This window comes from Topomyia yanbarensis, chromosome 3, assembly GCF_030247195.1.
Source record: "Topomyia yanbarensis strain Yona2022 chromosome 3, ASM3024719v1, whole genome shotgun sequence".
NCBI classification, from domain to species: domain Eukaryota; kingdom Metazoa; phylum Arthropoda; class Insecta; order Diptera; family Culicidae; genus Topomyia; species Topomyia yanbarensis.
Genome location: NC_080672.1, coordinates 40,530,130 through 40,550,829, shown reverse-complemented (window position 1 = coordinate 40,550,829; position 20,700 = coordinate 40,530,130). Strand labels below are relative to the sequence as shown.

Below are 20,700 nucleotides of genomic sequence, written 5' to 3'. Positions count from 1 at the left end.
ATACCCCTGCTTAATATCGCCTCGGTTCAGGCCGACGAGTTACCATTATTGAGGGTAACTGTCGTTTTCTGATGGTGCGAAGTACCCCAGTCTGATATAATTCTTAGAATGAATTTAACTACCACGTTGGGATTTTCTAACCAGATTTCACAAGGACTTAGTATTGTTTTCTACGCACTAATAGTGCTGAACAGTCGTACAGTTTGCTGAGAGGTCTCTATGTCACAGTCACAAAACCGACAGACTTCTGTTTGACTTCGATTTATCTTTTTCAAATGATATCTGGCCGGGCAGTGCGCCATAAGTAGCCTAATAACAATGCCTAGCCGTCTGTGATACCTAGAATAGAAAAAAATTGTGCGAAATTTGTAAAAAATTGTGAAATATCGCAAAATTTAAGAAAATCTACAAATTTTTCAAAAAAATTGCCAAAAAATTGTTATTTGTGAAAAGGAACCGTGATCAAAAACTGTTAAATAAATCTGTGACACTTTACAGAAAAATTTGCGAATGCGGCAACACTGGCGTTGACCTTGCCTCCCGTTCTGGTCAATAATTTGTTTGTACACAAATAGGGTCACGGGTGCTATTATTACACCACATTCTAGTTGTGTGTCTTGACAAGTTTTTTTTCCATTCATTGTAGGTACACATTTAACGGTTTGATAACAACATAAAAAGATTTGATAATTTTTTAGCGGTGGTTGAAAATAGGACACACTATGGTAGAACATACGCTTCGAGTAGGTGAATACCATTAATGAGGGGGTTCAGTTGAGCGCAGAGCTTCGTGCCAATAGCACGACGGGACGGGAATTGGTTGGAAATCGTAAGTATTACTTTGATATGAAACAACTTTACAATTTGTAAGAACACACAATCCGCTGGAGCCATGTGCTTAGTATTTAAACCGAAACTATACAAGCAAACCTGTGTGGGTTCATTCCACAACAAAAACCCCCAGCAACGATATAATAATTACCGTTCAGCCGTTTGAAGTGACTGTTTGTTTGATCTACGCAGCAGCGCCGATTGGGAGGCAAATAGAAGCGAAATTTCCGTGCCGGCCAGTTTAGGTTAATGTTTTGAGCTGAAAGAGATTCATTAGAGATGAGATCATCGCCACCAGAGTTTTGTGTGCTGTAAAGGTCAAACCGGCAACAAATTGGGATCAAAAATTAATGTATGCTGGACAGTTTGATGTGCGTGGCTGGTTGGACCGTCGAAAATTTGATCAAAGGAAATTGACACGAGGAAATAATGGAAATACTAACATAGTAATGGAATTTAAGTTTCGATTACGTCTCATCAGAATCCGACAGAAACTTGGAGCCGGACACGGGATTGACGCTAGCTCAAAAATGCAGAGAACCAATTTGAGAAAGTAACTGCGGAATACTAAATATAGGTATCAATACCAACGACTGTTTACCACAATATGGTATTAATGAGCTCTACATAAGAAGTAAAACAACCAAAAAAAAAAAAAAAAAATAAAATAACACAGACATGTTCTACAAATAACTTTTTGATAATAAAACGAGTTATTATAATACCTGAACAATAATAAAACATTTTTCAACCTTCCAGTAACAAAATTCACTCCATGGAGGTATTCAAGAAGGTATTGATTTGGTATTTGAGCATCACTGGAACACATAAATAATACTAAAATAAAGTATTATACCTCATTGAGGTATTAAGCAGGTATTGAAAAATGTTTTTTCAATACCTGCCTAATACCTCAATGAGGTATAATAATTAATACCAAGTTTTGGTATTAATAGTATGTTCGGGATATTATCCAGTTATTTTCTCCTGGACGGGTAAGCAAACAGGTAGTTCCGCGTAAAAGTTCTGTTAAGCTGATGAGCACTAGTGAAATCGAAACATGGCTAGGCTTAGCAAGTTAATGCAATATGTACCGTGCTAAATTTCTTCCAGAGGAGAAATAATTGGATAAACATCAAGTTTGCTCCACTACGCTTTTGTGTTACGAATTGTTCCGATTGCTTTCCCGCTCAAAAATGCCTAGCGAAGGTTTTCGGCAGTCATACAAAAATTCTTTACCTTTCGTAAGAATTTGATCACCGAGCACTTCTTCGGATTTACACATACGCGGTACTTGCTACACCACAATCAGCAAAGATTTCAAGCTGTTGTTCTGAAATCCGCAACTCTCGATAAAGTGGATGAGACGAAATATTTTGATATTGTCTGTGAAGAACCAGTGAGGAGTCCTCAGCACTAAATACAATAAATAGCGGATCGCGAAGTGTTAGAACTATGCTAAAATGTAAGTTTTGTACGCTTATCCACAAATGTCTTGACCAAATTCCTTAAGGAAAACCAGTAATAAATACACGTAATTAAAGTAGAGCTGAAACATCAATGGTCCCAAGTAGCTTCCCTGGGCTATTCCTGGCGTAGAAGCAAATGTGGGTGCCTGGCAATCTCTAATGACAAATATTGTATCTCTATCTGTAAGCTAGGATTCAAACAGCTGTAGAAACTACCGTAGATCATTTTTTTCTATTTCAGCGATTGTTGGATCGTGGTTCATTAGATCAGTTTGAGCGCGACGTTCTACATTCGCTGTTACGTAGGATGTCGCTGTTCAACGTTCAGACGTGAAGCCATGTTCATCGTCGATTAGGTACTGTTTGCATTGAGCCAGAATTGATTTCATAATTATCAATTCGAGACAAAGCTCAATGAAGTTATTCCACGATGGTTAGTGTTGTTTCGTTCATTTTCCCTTTCAAGGACTGGGAACATGTTTCCGGATTTCCAGCAAAATGAAAAACTGCCACTGGCACTACACACAGAAAAAAATGTTGGTAAAAATAAGAGTTTTTCACTCTTAGCAAAAAAGAACTAACGCATACTCTTAGTTTGAAAATAAAACATTTATTTTGAATACTATTCTTCATTAGCTTAAAAGGAAAACTTTTATTTTGATTATTATTCTTGATTAATTTAAAAGTTTTACTTTCAACCTGATAGTAGGCGTTAGTTGTTTTTTTGCTAAGAGCGGAACACTCTTACTTTTACCAATATTTTTTTTCTGTGTGTAGCAAAAAATGCTTGAAAGATGTGAAGAAACGGAATCGCCAAAATGTCGATGTGCTTTTCAGAAGTTCTTCCCTCAAAGTGCTAGAAGCTGCTCAATTGTCACCTTCAAATGCTCAATACAATTCTTCTAGAATATTTACAATAATCCAATTGCGTGGAAAACGTAGCCAAAGACGGTCTAAATCGATAAGTTTTATCAGTTTTCAATAATATTGCAATAAAAGGAACATATAAGAAAAAATCATTTTCCGTCGTCAAAGTAAACTGTCCCTGGCAGCACTGCTCCATCGGAATCCAATGAGACAAGTTTCAATAACTTCAGTTCTAGAGCTGATTCTTGTAACTATAAATACTAAAATGAAAGACAAAAATCACATTTATTAGCCTTATTTGTTTTTGTGAGAAAATCGTACTTCAATCAAAAGTTACAGCTGTTTAAAAACGTTGTTGTCCACAAACAACATGGGCATGAAGGGGTTAAAACCGGTTTGATTAGTTCTTTTTCTTTTCTTTATTTTTACCTTGGCGAAAAGAAAAGTAACTGTTTTTTGTGCTACAGACAATGCACACGAGGTATAAGGAATGTTTTGACGTTCGCTTTACGTTGACTCGGGCAGAAGCAGAAAGTACACTGCGTAACTTGACCGTTGTCTTTGGTGGATGAAAACAGACTTTTGAGCATAGGTTGCTAACCATTCTGTTCTCGCTGGCTACTGGAATGTCGGTATTACAATCTTCTGCGTCATTACTTATTATGATGCGAATATTTCTATCAGAGCTATGGTTAAAATTGAAGGCTTTTACTGATTGTAAAATATCCTAAATAGTAAAATATTGTAATATTGGCTGCTCCACTTGCTGTGTTTTCTTCATTTCATTGTGTTCATAGTACTATCTGTTTATTCTTTAGCGCAGTGAGACAGTATCAAATAGGGTTTTTGATGACCGCAAAGTGGAGTAGAAAGTGACTTAAGCTGACACTGAGTGCGCGAAAAAAACATCGGTTTTCTGATACTTTAATAGAATTACGATTGTACTGTAGTATTTTTTCTTCCAAGGTTCCAATCTACGATTTTAATAGGAACTACGTCATGCATTAGCAATATTCAAAAATTTGAAATGAAGCAACAAAAAAAATCAAACAATGCTCTAGGTTAGCGGTTCTCTACCTTTTGCTGCGTACCCCCACGGTTTTATATCGATTTTAATATTTATTTTTGTTATATTTCACACGACTCATTAGCATGTTATATTTCACACGAATCGCGTTAGCATAACTGAGCCGTGGGGCTTAACTGTTTTTGAATTATGGAAAAATAAAATAATAACACAAAGTTACTGCGGACAGGAGAGTCTTGCGGATGCAGTTTGCTGCTGCGTGTTTTTTCTAAGCATATGTGATGCGTTAACTGTGTTGTCCACCACAACTTGAGAGTAAGCCCGTTTGCCTTATTTTGCGTTATCGTTGACGTTCATGTCATGATCGGTACATCTTTCATGATGTTCGAAGTCGGACGTTCTTACTAGTTGCTTGCTCTTACGGGTCGCTGTTGTAATTCTCTCTTTATCGACATTTATTGTACTGGTTGTTGGTTTGGAGGTACTAGACCAATCGTTGCTATTTCGTTGTTCAGGAATCAGTAGCGTCAGGCTCAAATGGCACGTTCCCCATGTTGATCGGAGATTTGTGCCTTGTCAAGAATTGTCTTTTCATCATTTCCTGATGGGAAGGATTGGGGAAGTGGTAAGGAAAATAACGAAACAAAAAAAAATTAAAACAGAGCATTCTGCACACCCGGAGGGATGCTTAACGATCTGCAGGTGCTACAATGGCTAGAATTAAGATTCCAGCCCCCGGAGGGATTTAGAATTTTTATTTAAGTGAGCGGATATATCAACACCCCCGAGGGGATATTGAGATAACAGAACGATAACACCCCCGAAGAGATATTGTTATTCAAATACGGCTAAAACTAGCTCTTTATCACACTGGGTTAGGAACAATAGCATATCCTTCAGTTTCAGCTCTCTGTACATAGGTTCATCTATGTATTGAGAACCAAAAATCCGTATACGTAATTGCATTACTACAGGGCAGTTGCATATCAAATGATATGATGTTCCGTAATCGGATTCACAAAGATCACATGAATAATACTCAGCGCGCTGAATAGTAGCCATGTGATAATTGAGTTTGCAATGTCCAGTCAGTGCCCTGATTAGAATACTGCAGTTGGGTTTGGAAAAATGCAACATATTCTTTGACATTTTCGGACTCACATCCGGCAGAAAAGTCTTTGTTTGAACGCTAGTTTGCAAGCTACGACAATGGTTGGCATGTTCGGATGCTGCCTAAGATCGAATCTTGTGTTTTATCCAACTTATCGACAATGGTAGAACTGGTTCTGGACCAACGAATTCAGTCGCAGCGCCAGCTCTAGCCAATTCGTCCACCCATTCTTTTCCAGTAATACCAGAATGACCGGGTACCCATAGCATAGATAACATTTGAAAGGCTAAGTTCTTCGATTTGAGTTCGACATGCGATTACTAGTTTCAATCTCGAATCTGCCGAACTAAGTGCTTTCAGGGCAGCATTACTATCAGAGCAAAAACAAATTCTTTTACCGGAAATGCCCTGTTGAAGTGCTGATTGTACGCCACACAGAATCGCAAAGATTTCTGCTTGGAATACGGTACAGTATCTACCAAGCGGATGAGATTGGTTTAATCTTATTTCATGACAATAGACACCAGTACAGGCTCGGCCCTCCAACAAAGAACCGTCAATATAACAAACTACGTTTTCTTCAAGTTGTCGCTCCATCCAGCCAGACAACCATTCCTCGCGAAGAGGAATTCTCACATTGAAAGTTCTAAAAGGAACACTACATGTGAGTGTAAGGTCACTAGGGGCAAGTATATACTCATCACAAGTAATCGTTTGTGGCCACAGTCTTATGTGGCTAGTTGCACGATCTATTGGCTTACTTTTCCAGAGATCAGTAACCTTAAGACAGTATGTACAAGAAAGTGCTTCTTGTTTCAGAAACACATGTAGTGGTTTTATGTTCAAGAATGCCTCTAGAGCAGTAGTAGGTTTATCTACATTGGCCGAAGGCCATGCAAGCTTACTTGATCCAGAAATCGATGTGAGCTGTCCAATTAAGTTTTGAGTCAAGAATTATCCCAACGTACTTAACTTGATCTGCGATAATAATTTCAGAGTCGAACTGCAATGGACGAGTTCCGGTTTTATTAACTGATTAACTGATAGTCCAACATGAAAACATCATTGCTCAACAGCACATAAGGCTTGCTGCATCAAATCAAAAGGTGTGCTAATGCAAATACCGGTGATCATTATTTGATAATCATCGGCGAAACCATACGTCGGAAATCCAAGCTCATTAAGTTTCTTCAACCAGCCATCGGCGACAAGGTTCCATAGAAGTGGTGACAGCACACCCCCTTAAGGATATCCGCAGACACGCAGTTTCCTTATCTCTACTTGTCTTAACGATTAGAACAGATGTCGGTTGCTAAGCATTGCATGTATCCAGTTCGAGATATATGAAGGTACTCCATGACCTCGTGTTGTTTCCAAAATGGATTCGAAAGCTAACATCCTGAATGTAGTGGTCGATTAAACGTTCCACTGATTTGAGAAAGAAGGTCAGACTGCTCGGTTTAAAGCTCTTTGCCTCCTCATAAGTGACGCGGCCACCTTTGGGAATGAATTTGACTGTTATTTCCCGCCACGCTAATAGAATGTATCCTGTTGAAAGACTACAAGTAAGAACCTTTTTCAACGTATACTTGAAGTGTTCATATCCTTTTTGTAGTAGAACTGGAATGATTCCATCCTTTCCCGGAGACTTATACGGAACAAAACTTTCAAACGCCCAGTTTGATCGATTCGATTGTCACAACTCTACGAACGAATATCCAAGAATCAGAACTACCTGAAAAGAACTCAGGGCCAGTCATCAGTGATGGCTCCGTACAGCCCGGAAAGTGTGTGTTGAAAAGACAATTGAGTAGTACGTCTTCGTCAGACGAGTAGCAGTCACCATTAGCAGTTCTAATTGAACTGACATGAAAGTCGTTCGATTTCGAAAGTAACTTGTTTAACCTACTAGTCTCGTTGAGACTTGAGACATTTGTGCAGAGGCTTTTCCAACCACTTCGATCGAAGGGCATTTCTGTATGCTTTGCGAGCCAACTTCAATGCCTCCGACCCGTCCCAGTGTCGAACATGTTCGATATTCCACCAAAGGGTTCCTCTAGAAGCACGCATAACTCGAAGCGGACATGCCTCTTGGTATGCTGCTACTATGAGAGAGCTTGTTTTATCCACGACCTCATCCAAGTCACTTGGAGATGAAATTGTCGGAAGATGCCCATGAAACTTATGGCACTAGACCAATCGTTGCTATTTCGTTGTTAGTACAGTACATAGTATTTTCGATGTACAAAGCGCATCAGTTATTGAGTTTTCTTAGCGACTTCGGAGCATTGCTTACCGTAATATCTGAACAGGGTAGATGCACAGCATTTTTTTCCAAACGCATTTTAACAACACGAACGCGGTTGGAAATGCCACTGAAAATTTTTCCTCAAGTATCGTTTGCAACGGATTCCACTTCTCAGTATTTTGACATAAGTCTTATGTGTGTTTCGATCTAAGGCCCTAGGTCGTGTGGGAGCACTTTAAGTTTATCGTCATCCATATATTCAGGATATTGGTTATCATATTCGACGCCATATTGCATGTTGTTCTTCGCAATTATACACAGTTTCTCACTTGGTGTAACTATATGTATGTCACGTCAGGTTAAAATCTGTTTTCACTTTTAATAACAGTTCAACGTCATATACTGTAGGTCAAACAGGATTTTGTCAATCGAAATTATATTTTCCCGTTTTACGCTTTTATTTTCTGTGGCTGGCTCAATTTACTGCGCATCCGGAGACGACGATATAATACTGTTTGTTAAGATCGATTTTGTTTGCTATTAATATATTGTTTTCTGTTTGTTGCGAAAAAGCTTTAAATTTTAATATCCAACCGGAAAAGATATTCATCTTCGCGGATCCCAGATTGAGAATGGTTACAGTTTACGTTTCACAATCGTTTATACGAAAATCGACCAGTAAGATTGCATATTCCCTTTTTCCGTAGGCTAATCGTTAGTGAACAAAGGTCAACTTACTGGCAAGGATGTTGACGACAAACGCTCTTTTTACAGTGACAGCGATTGTCGGTATAATCCTACTCGTATACCGATACATCACCGGAAAGTCTAAGTTCTTCGAAGATCGCGACATTCCATACGAAAAACCAACCTTCCTGCTCGGTAGTCACGGTCCCATACTGCTGAAGAAACGTGACCTGTATCAGCAAATCAAACACCTTTACGATGCCTTCCCGAAGTCCAAGTAAGTAATGATGTAACATCGACCGGATGACCTCCAGCAGCTAAAATCTACATTTACGCAGGATCGTTGGTGGATTCGATTTCATCAACCCGGTGTGGATAGTTCGGGATCCGGAATTGATCAAACGAATTGGAGTGAAGGATTTTGATCACTTTGTCGATCGGATGCCAGTTTTTACCCACCCGGACGAGGAAGTGGACCGGGAACGATTAATCGAAAACATTCTTCTTGCATTGCGCGGCCAGAAATGGCGGGATATGCGGGCGACTCTGAGTCCGGCTTTCACCGGTAGCAAGATGAGGCACATGTTCGGACTGGTGGTCAAATGTGCTGAATCAACGGCCACGTTTTACGCGGCCGAAGCAAAGGCTGGTCGGAAACTGGAGCTGGAGATGAAGGAAGTTTTTTCGAGACTTTGCAACGACATGATCGCCTCGGTTGCGTTTGGAATTCAGGTTGACTCGTTCAGGGAACCGCTGAATGATTTCTATGTAATGGGGAAAGAGTTGTTGAACTTTAAGAAAGTGACGACCATTCCGAAGGTTTTGATGTTTAGGGGAACTCCTTGGTTGGCGAGGCGGTTGAAGCTTGATTTATTCAACTCAACGTTGCTGGCGTACTTCAAGCGGATGATCACTGATAATATGGAGCAAAGGGTGAAGAATGGAATTGTGCGGAACGATATGATTCATATGTTGATGCAGGTCAGGAAGGGTGCTCTAAAGCATTCCTTAGAGGAAGCAGATACCAAGGATGCGGGATTTGCAACTGTAGAAGAGTCTAATGTGGGAAAATCTACGCAGAACCGGGAGTGGTCTGATAACGAGCTTATCGCTCAATGTTTCTTATTCTTCCTAGGAGGATTCGAAACCATGTCGACATTTTTGCAGTTTTTAAGTTATGAATTGCTTGCTAATCCGGATATTCAACAAAGATTGTACGAGGAAATTTTAGTGACTGAGGCAGCTCTAAATGGGAAACCGTTATCCTATGATGTACTTCAGAAGATGCAATACATGGATATGGTCGTTTCCGAGGCACTCCGCCTGTGGCCACCGGCAGCATTTATCGATCGGTTTTGTGTGAAAAGCTACACATTTGAGAGTGATGAAGGAAAAGAAATTAAAATTGACAGAGGTCAGATCGTGTGGTTTCCGGTGGTTGCTCTGCATCATGATCCTCAGTATTTCCCAGAGCCGCACAAGTTCAACCCGGAAAGGTTCAGTGAGGCAAACCGTTCGAGTATTAATACGGCCACATATCTGCCTTTTGGAATTGGCCCAAGGAATTGCATCGGATCGAGATTAGCGCTGATGGAAGTGAAGGCGATCGTGTACAGTTTGTTGAAAAATTTCACCTTAGAAGCAACTTCCAAGTCACAGATTCCGCTGCGCCTAATGAAAACTATACTGGGACCGATTCCGGAGAGCGGTGTTTGGCTGGAGCTGAAACCTAGAATGTGATTTTTCGCGGAACTGATAGCTATTTTTTATTTAATTTAAGTGGTAAATAACAAAAATGCTAATCGATATTTTCCCACTGGTCACCTTAGTAAATAGCAAAAATGATAAGGAATTAGATCCGACTCTAATCAGAAGCACCAACCCCCGTAAAATATGATATAAATTTTTATCACTTCTATGCTTTTCTGATAGTCGTAAGTGTAATGAGTCAGACTCGCAGGACCATTGTGTCACATACCCACCGAACTGAATGCATAAGTAAGGCGCACTTCCTCCTACTTTCCAGCTGGTAGATTGGTACTACACTTTGGACACGAGAGGACAATGCTTTCAATCGACCCATTCACGGTAGCCGCCATAGCAGGGATTGTGCTGCTCATCTACCTGCTCCTCGCTCGAAACTACAAGTTCTTCGAGAAACGTGGCATACCGTTTGTGAAGCCGACATTCCTGTTTGGAAACACCGCACCCGTGCTGTTTAAAAGGCGTGACTTTCTGCAGCACATTCAATATATGTATGATGAGTTCCCAGAATCTAAGTAAGTTGATCGCCGGTATTGATCCGTTTATCGTTGTTTAATCAAATTATTCTTATTTTTCTATTCAGGATCATTGGTCTGTTTGACTTCTTGAAACCGGTAATGATGATCCGGGATGTGGACGCTATCAAACAGATGGGCGTTAAGGACTTCGATCACTTCAGTGATCATACACCGTTTTTCACCAGCTCGGACGTGGAAGACGGTGCAGGGGAAAGTCTCTTCGGCAATTCGTTGGTTTTGTTATGTGGTCAAAAGTGGCGTGATATGCGAGCCACCTTAAGTCCGGCGTTTACCGGATCGAGGATGCGGCAAATGTTCGAGCTGGTGTCGAAATGTGCAGAATCGACGGTGGAGTTCTTCCTGTCGGAAGCAAAGGCCGGACAGAAGCTCGAGTACGAGATGAAGGATGTTTTCTCGAGAATTGGAAACGATGTGATCGCTTCGGTGGCTTTCGGGATTCAGGTTGATTCGTTGCGTGATCAGGAGAACGAATTTTACGTCAAAGGAAAGGAATTGTTAAACTTTAAAACGCTCAAAGCTATGCTGAAGATGGTGATGTTTCGTCTAGCTCCCTCGATCCCGAGAATGCTTAAAATGGACATATCGAGCCCGGAACCGACAGCGTATTTCAAACACATGATAGTAGATAACATGAAGCAACGAGATGCACATGGGATTGTTCGGAACGACATGATACAAATGCTGATGCAGGTTCGCAAGGGAACGCTAGCACACCAGAATGAGGAAAAAGATACCAAAGATGCCGGATTTGCCACTGTCGAAGAATCCAAAGTTGGAAGATCAACGCATAACCGCATGTGGACCGAAAATGAATTGGTTTCCCAGTGTTTCCTATTTTTCGTAGCAGGATTCGACAGCGTATCTACTGCATTGACATTCGTTTGCTATGAATTACTGGCTAACCCGGATGTTCAGCAGAAGCTGTACGAAGAAATCGTGGCAACCGATGAATTGCTTCGTGGGAATTCGTTGACCTACGATGCACTTCAGAAGATGCAATACATGGACATGGTAGTATCGGAAACGCTTCGTCTATGGCCTCCGGCTCCATTTTCCGATAGGGTCTGCGTGAAGGATTACCTTTTCGACGATGGCAAAGGAACCCGTGTTAAAATTGACAAAGGGCAGACATTGTGGTTCCCGATAACTGCTTTGCATCACGATCCTCAGTACTATCCTGATCCGTATAAATTCGATCCGGAACGGTTTAGTGAGGCGAACCGATCGCAGATTAATCCCACAGTCTATTTACCGTTCGGAATTGGTCCAAGGAATTGTATCGGATCAAGGTTCGCTCTGATGGAGGTGAAGGCCGTTTTGTATAATTTGCTAAAGAATTTTACTTTCGAGCGCACTGAAAAATCCAAAATTCCTCTGCGGCTAGCGGAGAGTATAGTGGCACTACAGACTAAAGACGGTGTTTGGCTTGAATTGGTACCTAGAGATTCGAGTATTGATTGAATAAATAATGTGAATCCTATGCACTAAAACCTCTATTTACGAAATATATGTGATGTATTATTCAGTGTACAATATACGTAATAATATAAAAGAAAGATATAAGAACACCTCAGACTTTAAAGATTTTTTTCCGAGGCCCGGTCGGCCTAGTTATACAGACCAATCGAATCAGCTGGACGAATGTTACACAAAATCAGGTATGTTTTACAGGATATTCTTAGCCAACTATTACTAGTAAAAGTTGTTTATGTTCCACCATATGAATTCAAATGTTCTAGGTCCTTCAATAACTCTCTGTCATTAAATTAAATAGCCATATACGCTCAGAGAATAAAGTTTGGAAATGTTGAGTTTGTAGATCAAGAGTACAGATCTTAAGATCTACAAGCGTAAAAAGTGATTCCTTGGTAGCAATGCATACTCAGGATATTTCGTCGAATTGAGTTGTACAAATTGTTAAAGTTCACTGATGTTTAAGTTCATCCTAAAATTTTCTGGAGAATAGGTTTTAAGTCAATAGTCGATCTTTTGTTATATTATGGCGAGCATAGAAACTCTTTGGGGCTTATAATATACCAATGAGGTGTGTTATGCTACGAATAAATTCATGAATCCAAGAACTCGCTGGAATATACGCATTACTATCAAAATCAATGATATCTTAGAAGTTTTGGATTCGGTATATACTCGGTCAGGCTAGAAGCAACAGGTTTTGATTACGATTTCATGCGAGGTTTTGGGTTTTAAGAATTTTTTGGATTTGATGCCCAGTAATCTCATAGTAAAATATGTTAAGTTTTAGATGATATAAACATTTTCTGGAGTTTTAGTCTCAAGATTTACATAAGCTACCAGTAATATGTAGTTTATAGTTGCGGTTTAAAGAGATATTTATATTTAAGAAGAGGGAAGACGTCTATATCTGACGCCATGTTAAAATCGAATATGGCGCCAAACATGTAAGTATTTTTGGAATGTGGTTGATGAGTGGATGATGGAATTCGATGTTTGACGCCCTTTTTTAAATCGGCGAAGGTGACTGAAGATTAAAAACTACACATTGCTACAGAGATTTTGTACTTTTCAAGTGACCTAGTAAAAACTCAATTTACGAATTCTTTTTAATGCCATCCTCATTCGATTTAAGCAGCTTTTTTTACGAACTGAATTCAAAATAACAAACTCTGTTTTTAAGAAACAAGTTGGGTACATGTATGAAGTTGTACATAATTTTACATATTCTTAACTAACTTTTACTAATCAAAGTTGCGTATTTTGGGGTTGACGACTAGATGACAGAAATCGATGCCTGAAGCCATTTTGAAATTGAAGATGGTTACTCCCGGTTTAGATAAAACCTCTATAACGTCAACGATACGGGCAATTACGGAATGTCGTTGACAAGTGCATGACGGAAATTGATTCCGGAAGCCATTTTTAAATCTAACATGACGACTTCCGGTTTAAATAAATTTTCTATAGCCTCAATAATATTTTCGGAACGGGGTTGACGAGTGATGATGGAAATCGATGTCTGAAGCCATTTAGAAAACCAAGATGGAAACTTCCGGTTTAGATAAATTATCGATAACCTCAACAATATGAGTATTTTAGGTATGGGTTTGACAAGTAGAAGATGGAAATCGATTTTGAATTTTAAGATGGCGACTTCCGGGTTGATAAAATCTCTAGCACATCAATAATTTTCGGAACAAGTTTGACGAGCACATGACGGACATTGATGTCTGAAACCATATGGAAATTCATTTTATAACCTACACAATACGGCTATTTTCGCAATGGGGTTGACAAGTAGATGACGGAAATCGATGTCTGGAGCCATTTTGAAATTTTTTGAAAATTGATGGCGACTTTCGGTTTAGATAAATTTTCTAGAACTTCAACGATATGGGTGTTTTCGGAATGGGGTTGACAAGTAGATAACGGAAATCGATGTAATTTTAAAATTTAAGATGACGACTTCCGGTTTGGAAAAATTCTGTGTGACTTCAACAATTGTGGCAATAATTTTGACTTTTTTTGGAACACTGTTTAATCGAACGGTAATTGATGTCACATACCATTTGTCAAATATGAGCTTTTTCCGAAAACTCTAGTTCACTCACAAGAGTTTTCAAGTTTTCTATGTTAAAATATATGAAAAATAGGCAGAAGAAGCAATAAATTCAGTAAAAAAGGCCAGTATCATTTTGTGCATCCAATAATCTGCAAGATATATAGCTTAAGATGCAAGTATCAACATTGCAGAAGACTGCAAATTGATCCTATCTTGCAGTAAAAAAATATTCTCAAATAAAGTTATGTGTTGCCTCTCTTTCTCGCACATGGTTAGAATAGGAAATTTCAAAAAAAAAATCGGTTGGTCTTCAAAGTTAAATAACTCTCTCGGGGAACCTCCAATCAATATGCAACCTTCAACAAAGCTGTCCATTATAAAATTAGCTATGTGACCATAAGTTTTGAGATGTGCAGAGTAACTGTGGAATTTTTTATTTGACTTTAAGTTTTCATTTCCGATTTTCCATATACATTACTATATAAACTTGAAACCTCTTGTGGGTGAACAGAGCTATCGCAAAAATCTCATATTTTGCAAATGATTTGTGCATCCAATTATCATTTCAATTAGCAGTTTTCCGAAAAAAAAAGTCAAAATTGTTGCCGGTCTAATGGATATTTTTGGAATGGGGTTGACAAGTAGATGACGAAAACTAATGTATGAAGTCATTTTGAAATCTAAGAACTACGGTTAAGCATCTCTATAACCCTAAAAATATAGGCATTTTCGAAAAGGGATAGCTCTAGTGCAGATATAAGTATAGTGAATATTGTTGCCCATGATATAATTATAGCAAAGTTTTGTCAACCGGAAGACGCTATCTTGGCCAAAATTGCTCAAATTGGCGTCGTTCATCGATTTCTGTCATCTATTCGCCAAGCCCACTCAAAAATACCCTTATACAACTTTCGCTCAACTGGAAGTCGCAATCGTGGATTTCCAATTAGCGCCAAACTAACGTTTCTATAATCTATTCGTCAAGCCCGTTCCAAAAATACCTATCGTGTTAGTTATAGAGAATATTGCTCAATCGGAAGTCACCATGTTGGATTACGAACTGGCGGCAATCGTCAATTTTCATCATCTACTTGTCAAGCCCGTTACAAAGCAACCCATATTGTTTAAGTTATAGAGAATATTGTTCAACCGGAAGTTGCCATCTTGGAATTCAAAATAGCGTCGACTCTCTATTTTCATCACCTATCCATCCCGCTCCAAAAATACTCATATTGTTTGAGTTATCGAGAATATTGCTCAACCGGAAGTCGCCATCTTAAAATTGTGCGTAGGATATTCATTTTCATCATCCACTCATGAAGCCCGTTCCAAAAATAGTAATTTTTTTGAGTTTTCGAGAACATTGCTTTATCGGAAGTCGTTATCTTTGAATTCGAAACGGCGCCAAGCATCCATTTTTATCATATACTCGTGAAGCCCGTTTCGAACCATTTAGCCTTCACAAGGAATCACATCTGCCTATTGTTATTAGGAGCAGTTAGCAGATGTCCCCACAAGGGAATCACAAGAGTCGAAGTCTTCCTCGTTCAAGAGAGCATAACAATTTGTCGTGGAGAATGGTGTAGCGCTCTATGTATTTCTGTTAGAGAGTGCATAAAGCGTCTTTTAAGGGGGTCTTCCATTCTTATGGTTTCCAAAAATCTGAGAATACGCCACAGAAAAGATTTGGTGAAAATAATATTCCTTGGTATGTTTCTGAGAACCGAAAGGTACCCATCTCCGGCTGTTTCTGTTCACGATGGCGCTTGTCTATGAAAAAATCATTGTTTAAAGAATTCGGACCGGTGAATTCTTTACGGTTTATGTATATGTGAGCGCCTGCGAGTGGTTTCTTCTTTGTTTTGGGACGAGATTATCGTACGTAAGAAAGAATGCGTCGGACATGTTGAGAAGCGTATGGGAACGAGATTACGAAAACTGAAGAAAGAAAATATAGGTATCTGTGGGAAAGGAAAGGGTAAACTGAGGGACAAATCAATCGGCGAGCTAACAAAATGTTATGGGCTGGCGATTCGGAGAAACTCAAATTCTTTAGAACATATGCGAAATGCAATCTGGCCTTCCCTCAAACACTGCTCGTCATCGACCGAAAATCCCCAACACTCAAGGAGGTGATGGGAATTACCTTGGGGACTGAAGTTGAAAGATGTGCTACTCGACTCGACAGTGAACGTGTAACTCGTTCTGAACGCAAAGTGGGTGTCGCAGTAAAACAGGCCCGACTTCAACAAAGAGAGCAATATGTCCAAAGCCAAGGACATTTTCATGATGAAGAAGGTGAGCTCTGCGGACCCGGTATAATAGATTATCTAGTAAGGTACTACAATTGAGTTGTACACCGTACTTTATCTTTAAACGCGTTTTCCCGAAAGTAGTGTTTTTAAGCAATCAAGTAAGACTTTTCATAGAAGTACTGGTCCGATTTCAATAATTTTTTCTCCAACTGTTCAGAAAATATACCGCTATGTTTGGCCCCTAATAGGCCAAAAAATAACGTAAATATTGGAAATTTTCACAAATCGTTACATAATTTTTACAAATTATAAAATAAAAGAAATCCCTCTCGTCTAAACATAGCCAACGTGACTATGATTATAAAAGATATGAGTTTTCTGATTACAGATTACCCAGTTTGCCAAAACTTGACTTAAGCGGGACTCATACAATTTCAACACCAATATCATCAATGAATTTTCAAGGTGGCGAGAGTTTTTCTTTTCGTCTTCAAATGTAAAATTAAAAAGACAAAACATGTATCTTCAAAATAAAAAAAAATCCATTGAGTAGATGCTTTACAATTTATTCCCAAAAAAGTGTACAATTTTAGGCCTCGCGAATAGAAGACCCCCTTAAGGGAACGCTTTCGATTATCAGGCGATGTTTGTACGTGAAGCAGGATGAAACAGCATTCCGAAAATAAATCAACGCTTTTTCTTGAAAAGGGCGATACTAGCAGTTACACCATTCAAAGAAAATCAACAGTGAATATTTCCAGACTTGGTTTTATTTCCTATTTAAGAACTATTGTGTTTTTTATATCCTAGATTGTATGATTCAGTGATCGAAACCCAAAACTTCATAAAGTATTTGAAATTATTAAATTAAAATTTGTTTTTGCTATTGAAATTGACAAAATGATAGTATCGCCCCTTTGGCGATTGTTTACTTTTTCGGTCCCACCTATCAGCATTGAAGTATCGCCCTTACGTTTTTTTACAATAACTACCGTTCTACACCACCGATTTCGTCCGGGTTTTTGCAATAGTGATCATTGTTACTATTTACAGCTAGTATCAGCTTGATAATCCTAAAAAATACGAAAAAAAAACAGTTTCGCCTCTAAAGTGCTAGCAAAAAAAGTATCGCCCTGTTTGTTTGCATGGAGCGTAGAGGGCGAAACTTCAAATAAACAAACAAAAATACAGTTTCGCCCGTTGTATTTTTAGCTGTAGTTTAAGAAAGCAATATCGTAGAATCCAAATTTTTAGGTTAATTTGTTGCGTTTCAAAGCTCTCATTCGCATGTATGAAAAAAGCCTTATGTTTACATTTGTAAGTATCGCCCTTTTCACAAAAAAACGTTGAAATGTTCACAACTGGCAGTCACCATTTTGGTTTTTCTATTTACATTAGACATGGATATCCATCATCTATTCGTCAATCCCATTCCAAAAATGCCTATATTGAAACGGTTATAAAGAAATTTGCTGTGCCAGCGGCCGCCATCTTGAATTTCACAATGGTTTTTGAAATCTCTCTTGACTCCGACGAGTAATAAAAAAATCGCTCAACCGGACGTCGCCATCTTGGACTTTGAAACGGCGTCAGACATCGATTTCCATCATCTGCTCGTCAGCCTCTTTTCCAAAATACCCATATTGATGGATTTTATGGTGTTTGCAATCGATTTTCGTCATATACTAGTTGACTCAATTCTGAAAGTACCCAAATAGTGTGTTATGTAAAAATTAAATTAGCCGGAAGATGCTCCCTTGGATTTTAAAATGAAGTCTTAAATCGATTTTCATCGTGTGCTCGACGATCATATTTTGAAAATAGCCATATGAAGTTTCATATAAATCTTTGCACGACCTTAAGCCACCGTTTTGAACCTTTAAACGGCGCTGCCATTACATTTTATATTACCAATACATTTTAAAATAGCGCCTGAAACCCACTTTAGGTAGTATATTAGTAGTCCTCCCCGTTCCGAAAATACCCGGAAGGTTAGAGTTATCAAGAATTTTAATAAACCCTAAGTCGCAAGCTTGGATTTCAAAATGGGGTCTAGAATTGCTTTTCGTCATCCATTCGTCAACTCAATTCCGAAGATACGAACAAGATTAGGGTTCACCATCCTGGACTTTAAATTGGTTAGCCCCGTACATAGTATAAATATGATATCATGCTACACTAGAATTTCAATTTATGAACCAAACCGGGGACTGAATTGGTTAGTTATTTAAATTTTAAATAATGAAAAAAAATCTCCTTACATGTTTTTGAGAGGGACTCACAATATGTTCACAAAATTGGATCATAATATAACCTAAAATTATAGAAGGATGGAGGCTAGGGCATTGCAAAAAAAATGTTTTTTTGAATTCTCAAAGACCCCCCTCTCATATTGTGACAAATGTCATAGTAAGCACAGGTGCCAAGTTTCACATCATTTGGACAATTTTAGACCCCCGCCAACCTCGATTGAAATTTTTTGAAATTGGTCGTATGGAAAAATATGGAGAAAAAATACAGTAAATGCTATAACTTTTGAAGTAGCAATCAGAAAATTACAATTTATACCTCTTTTGAAAGGAAATAATCTTAGTATTTGAATGAAGATATTTTTGTTTCTAGAAAAATACGGGAAAGTGGGGTGCGGGGTCATTTTGGACCCAAAATCCCATATTTTTAATGATTTTTCTGCTCCGTGATGCAAATCATACATATTTTATAGTTTTTCCAATGTAAAAAAATCTCAAAAATCGATCGGAACCTTTTTGACCTTTGTCCAAATACGAGAAGTTGGGGTTAAATGGCCTTTTGTCATTCATATTAAACTTCATCATTTTCTCGTGCATATATCTCTATTATTTTTCACTCAATTTTCATAATCTATACCTTGTTGAACGTGGAAAATCCTTAGGATTATAACAAAAAGAGATTCGCTACCGGTAAAATTTAGGAACATCAAATTATCTGACATATAGTGTCGATTTCACATTTTTATCATAAAATCGCACATATTAACTCCATTTAACAACAAAATTCTTATTTGATTTATTACTTTTAGTGTATAATATGCTTAGGGATCACATGAGAAAAGTTTCATTCCTGGAAAAATAGGGGAAGCTGAGGTATTCGGACAAATAATGAAAAAAATGAGATTTGTAGAGTAAATATCAAAAAGTTTGATGTTTCTGAATTTTAACTCTAACGTTTTTATGTTTGTTTTATTCCTCAGAATTTTACACGTTCAACAAGTTACTTTTTATGAAAATTGATTGAAGAATAATAGAGATATATGTATGAGAAAATGATAAAATTTAATATGAATGACAAAAAGCCCTACAACCCCAACTTCTCGTATTCGGACTAAAGTCAAAAGGGTTCTGTTCGATTTCTGAGATTTTTTCACATTAGAAAAACTACAAAATATGTATGATTTGCGTTACGGAGCAAAAAAATCTTGAAAAATATGGGATTTTGGGGCCAAAATGACCCAGTACCCCACTTTGCGGTATTTTCCTAAAAACAAAAATATCTTCATTCAAATACTAAGATTATTTCCTTTCAAAAGAGGTATAAATTGTAATTTTCTGACTGCTACTTCAAAAGTTATAGCATTTATTGTATTTTTCCTCCATATTTTCCCATAGCACCAATTTCAAAAAAAATTCAAGCGAAGTGGGCGGGGGTCTAAAATTGTCCAAATGATGTGAAATTTGGCATCTGAGCTTACTTTGACATTTGTCACAATATGAGAGGGGGGAGGGCCTTTGAGAATTAAAAAAAAATTTTTTTTGCAATGCCCTAATGGCTTATAGCACAAAATTGAATAAGATTCTGATTTCAATCGTAATTTATCCAAATCACCCAAGAACTGACTACAAGCGTAAGAAATTACATATTGGTGATTAATTATCCTCTCCATGAGGTTCGTGACACTAAGATGCACTCTTTTTTATTGTAGATATTTTAACCTTAGGGTCATTTGCTTTTTTCGGGTTAGAGAAATCTACTTTGGAAAAATCTCTAACCCTATGTGCGGAGTTAGGAATCGAACCCGGGTGAGCTGCTTAGAAGGCAATCGACTTACCAACTACGCTATGCCCGTCACCCTTCCAGTTCATTCTATTGTGAGTCGTCCTAAAATTACAATGAACTATTGAAACTAAACGCTTTGTTTAGAAAATGTCACGAACGCCACAACTAGTTTGTCCCATTCAAAAACCACAATGAAAAATAAATATTCATTTTTCTAGGCATGTTGATTTTTATTATTGCACTTATATGCATTAACAAGCAGTATTGGTCGCCCAAGAAAGTCTTTGAGCGCCGGTCTTCATGGGGTTCGCGAACAACTGTCGGTTGCCGGG

At 38.3% G+C, this 20,700-nt stretch overlaps 2 protein-coding genes across 5 annotated transcripts in view; one reads left to right on the top strand and one right to left on the bottom strand.

Annotated features, from left to right (window-relative positions):
• LOC131693527 (sodium-dependent transporter bedraggled) overlaps positions 1-20,700 on the bottom strand; it is a 346,814-nt gene that overhangs the window by 26,602 nt on the left and 299,512 nt on the right. The window lies entirely within an intron of this gene.
• Positions 762-12,076, top strand: LOC131693529 (probable cytochrome P450 9f2). Of its 3 annotated transcripts, XM_058981437.1 has the most exons (4): positions 781-829; positions 1,024-1,465; positions 8,261-8,517; positions 8,579-10,300. In XM_058981437.1, the coding sequence occupies exons 3-4, from the start codon at positions 8,300-8,302 to the stop codon at positions 9,978-9,980; spliced, it is 1,620 nt and encodes a 539-aa protein (XP_058837420.1). In that variant the 5' UTR covers positions 781-829; positions 1,024-1,465; positions 8,261-8,299; the 3' UTR covers positions 9,981-10,300. The 3 variants fall into 3 exon arrangements, with proteins under 3 accessions (XP_058837419.1, XP_058837421.1, XP_058837420.1); XM_058981436.1 differs by lacking the exons at positions 1,024-1,465; positions 8,261-8,517 and adding an exon at positions 10,588-12,076 and having other exon boundaries at positions 762-829; positions 10,267-10,519; XM_058981438.1 differs by lacking the exon at positions 1,024-1,465 and having other exon boundaries at positions 765-829.

Bases quoted from the DNA above. Each gene is read 5' to 3' on its own strand.
- LOC131693529 (XM_058981436.1), top strand. From the start codon at position 10,305: ATGCTTTCAATCGACCCATTCACGGTAGCCGCCATAGCAGGGATTGTG. The intron at 10,520-10,587 runs GTAAGTTGATCG...TTTTCTATTCAG, and splicing joins GATGAGTTCCCAGAATCTAA to GATCATTGGTCTGTTTGACT.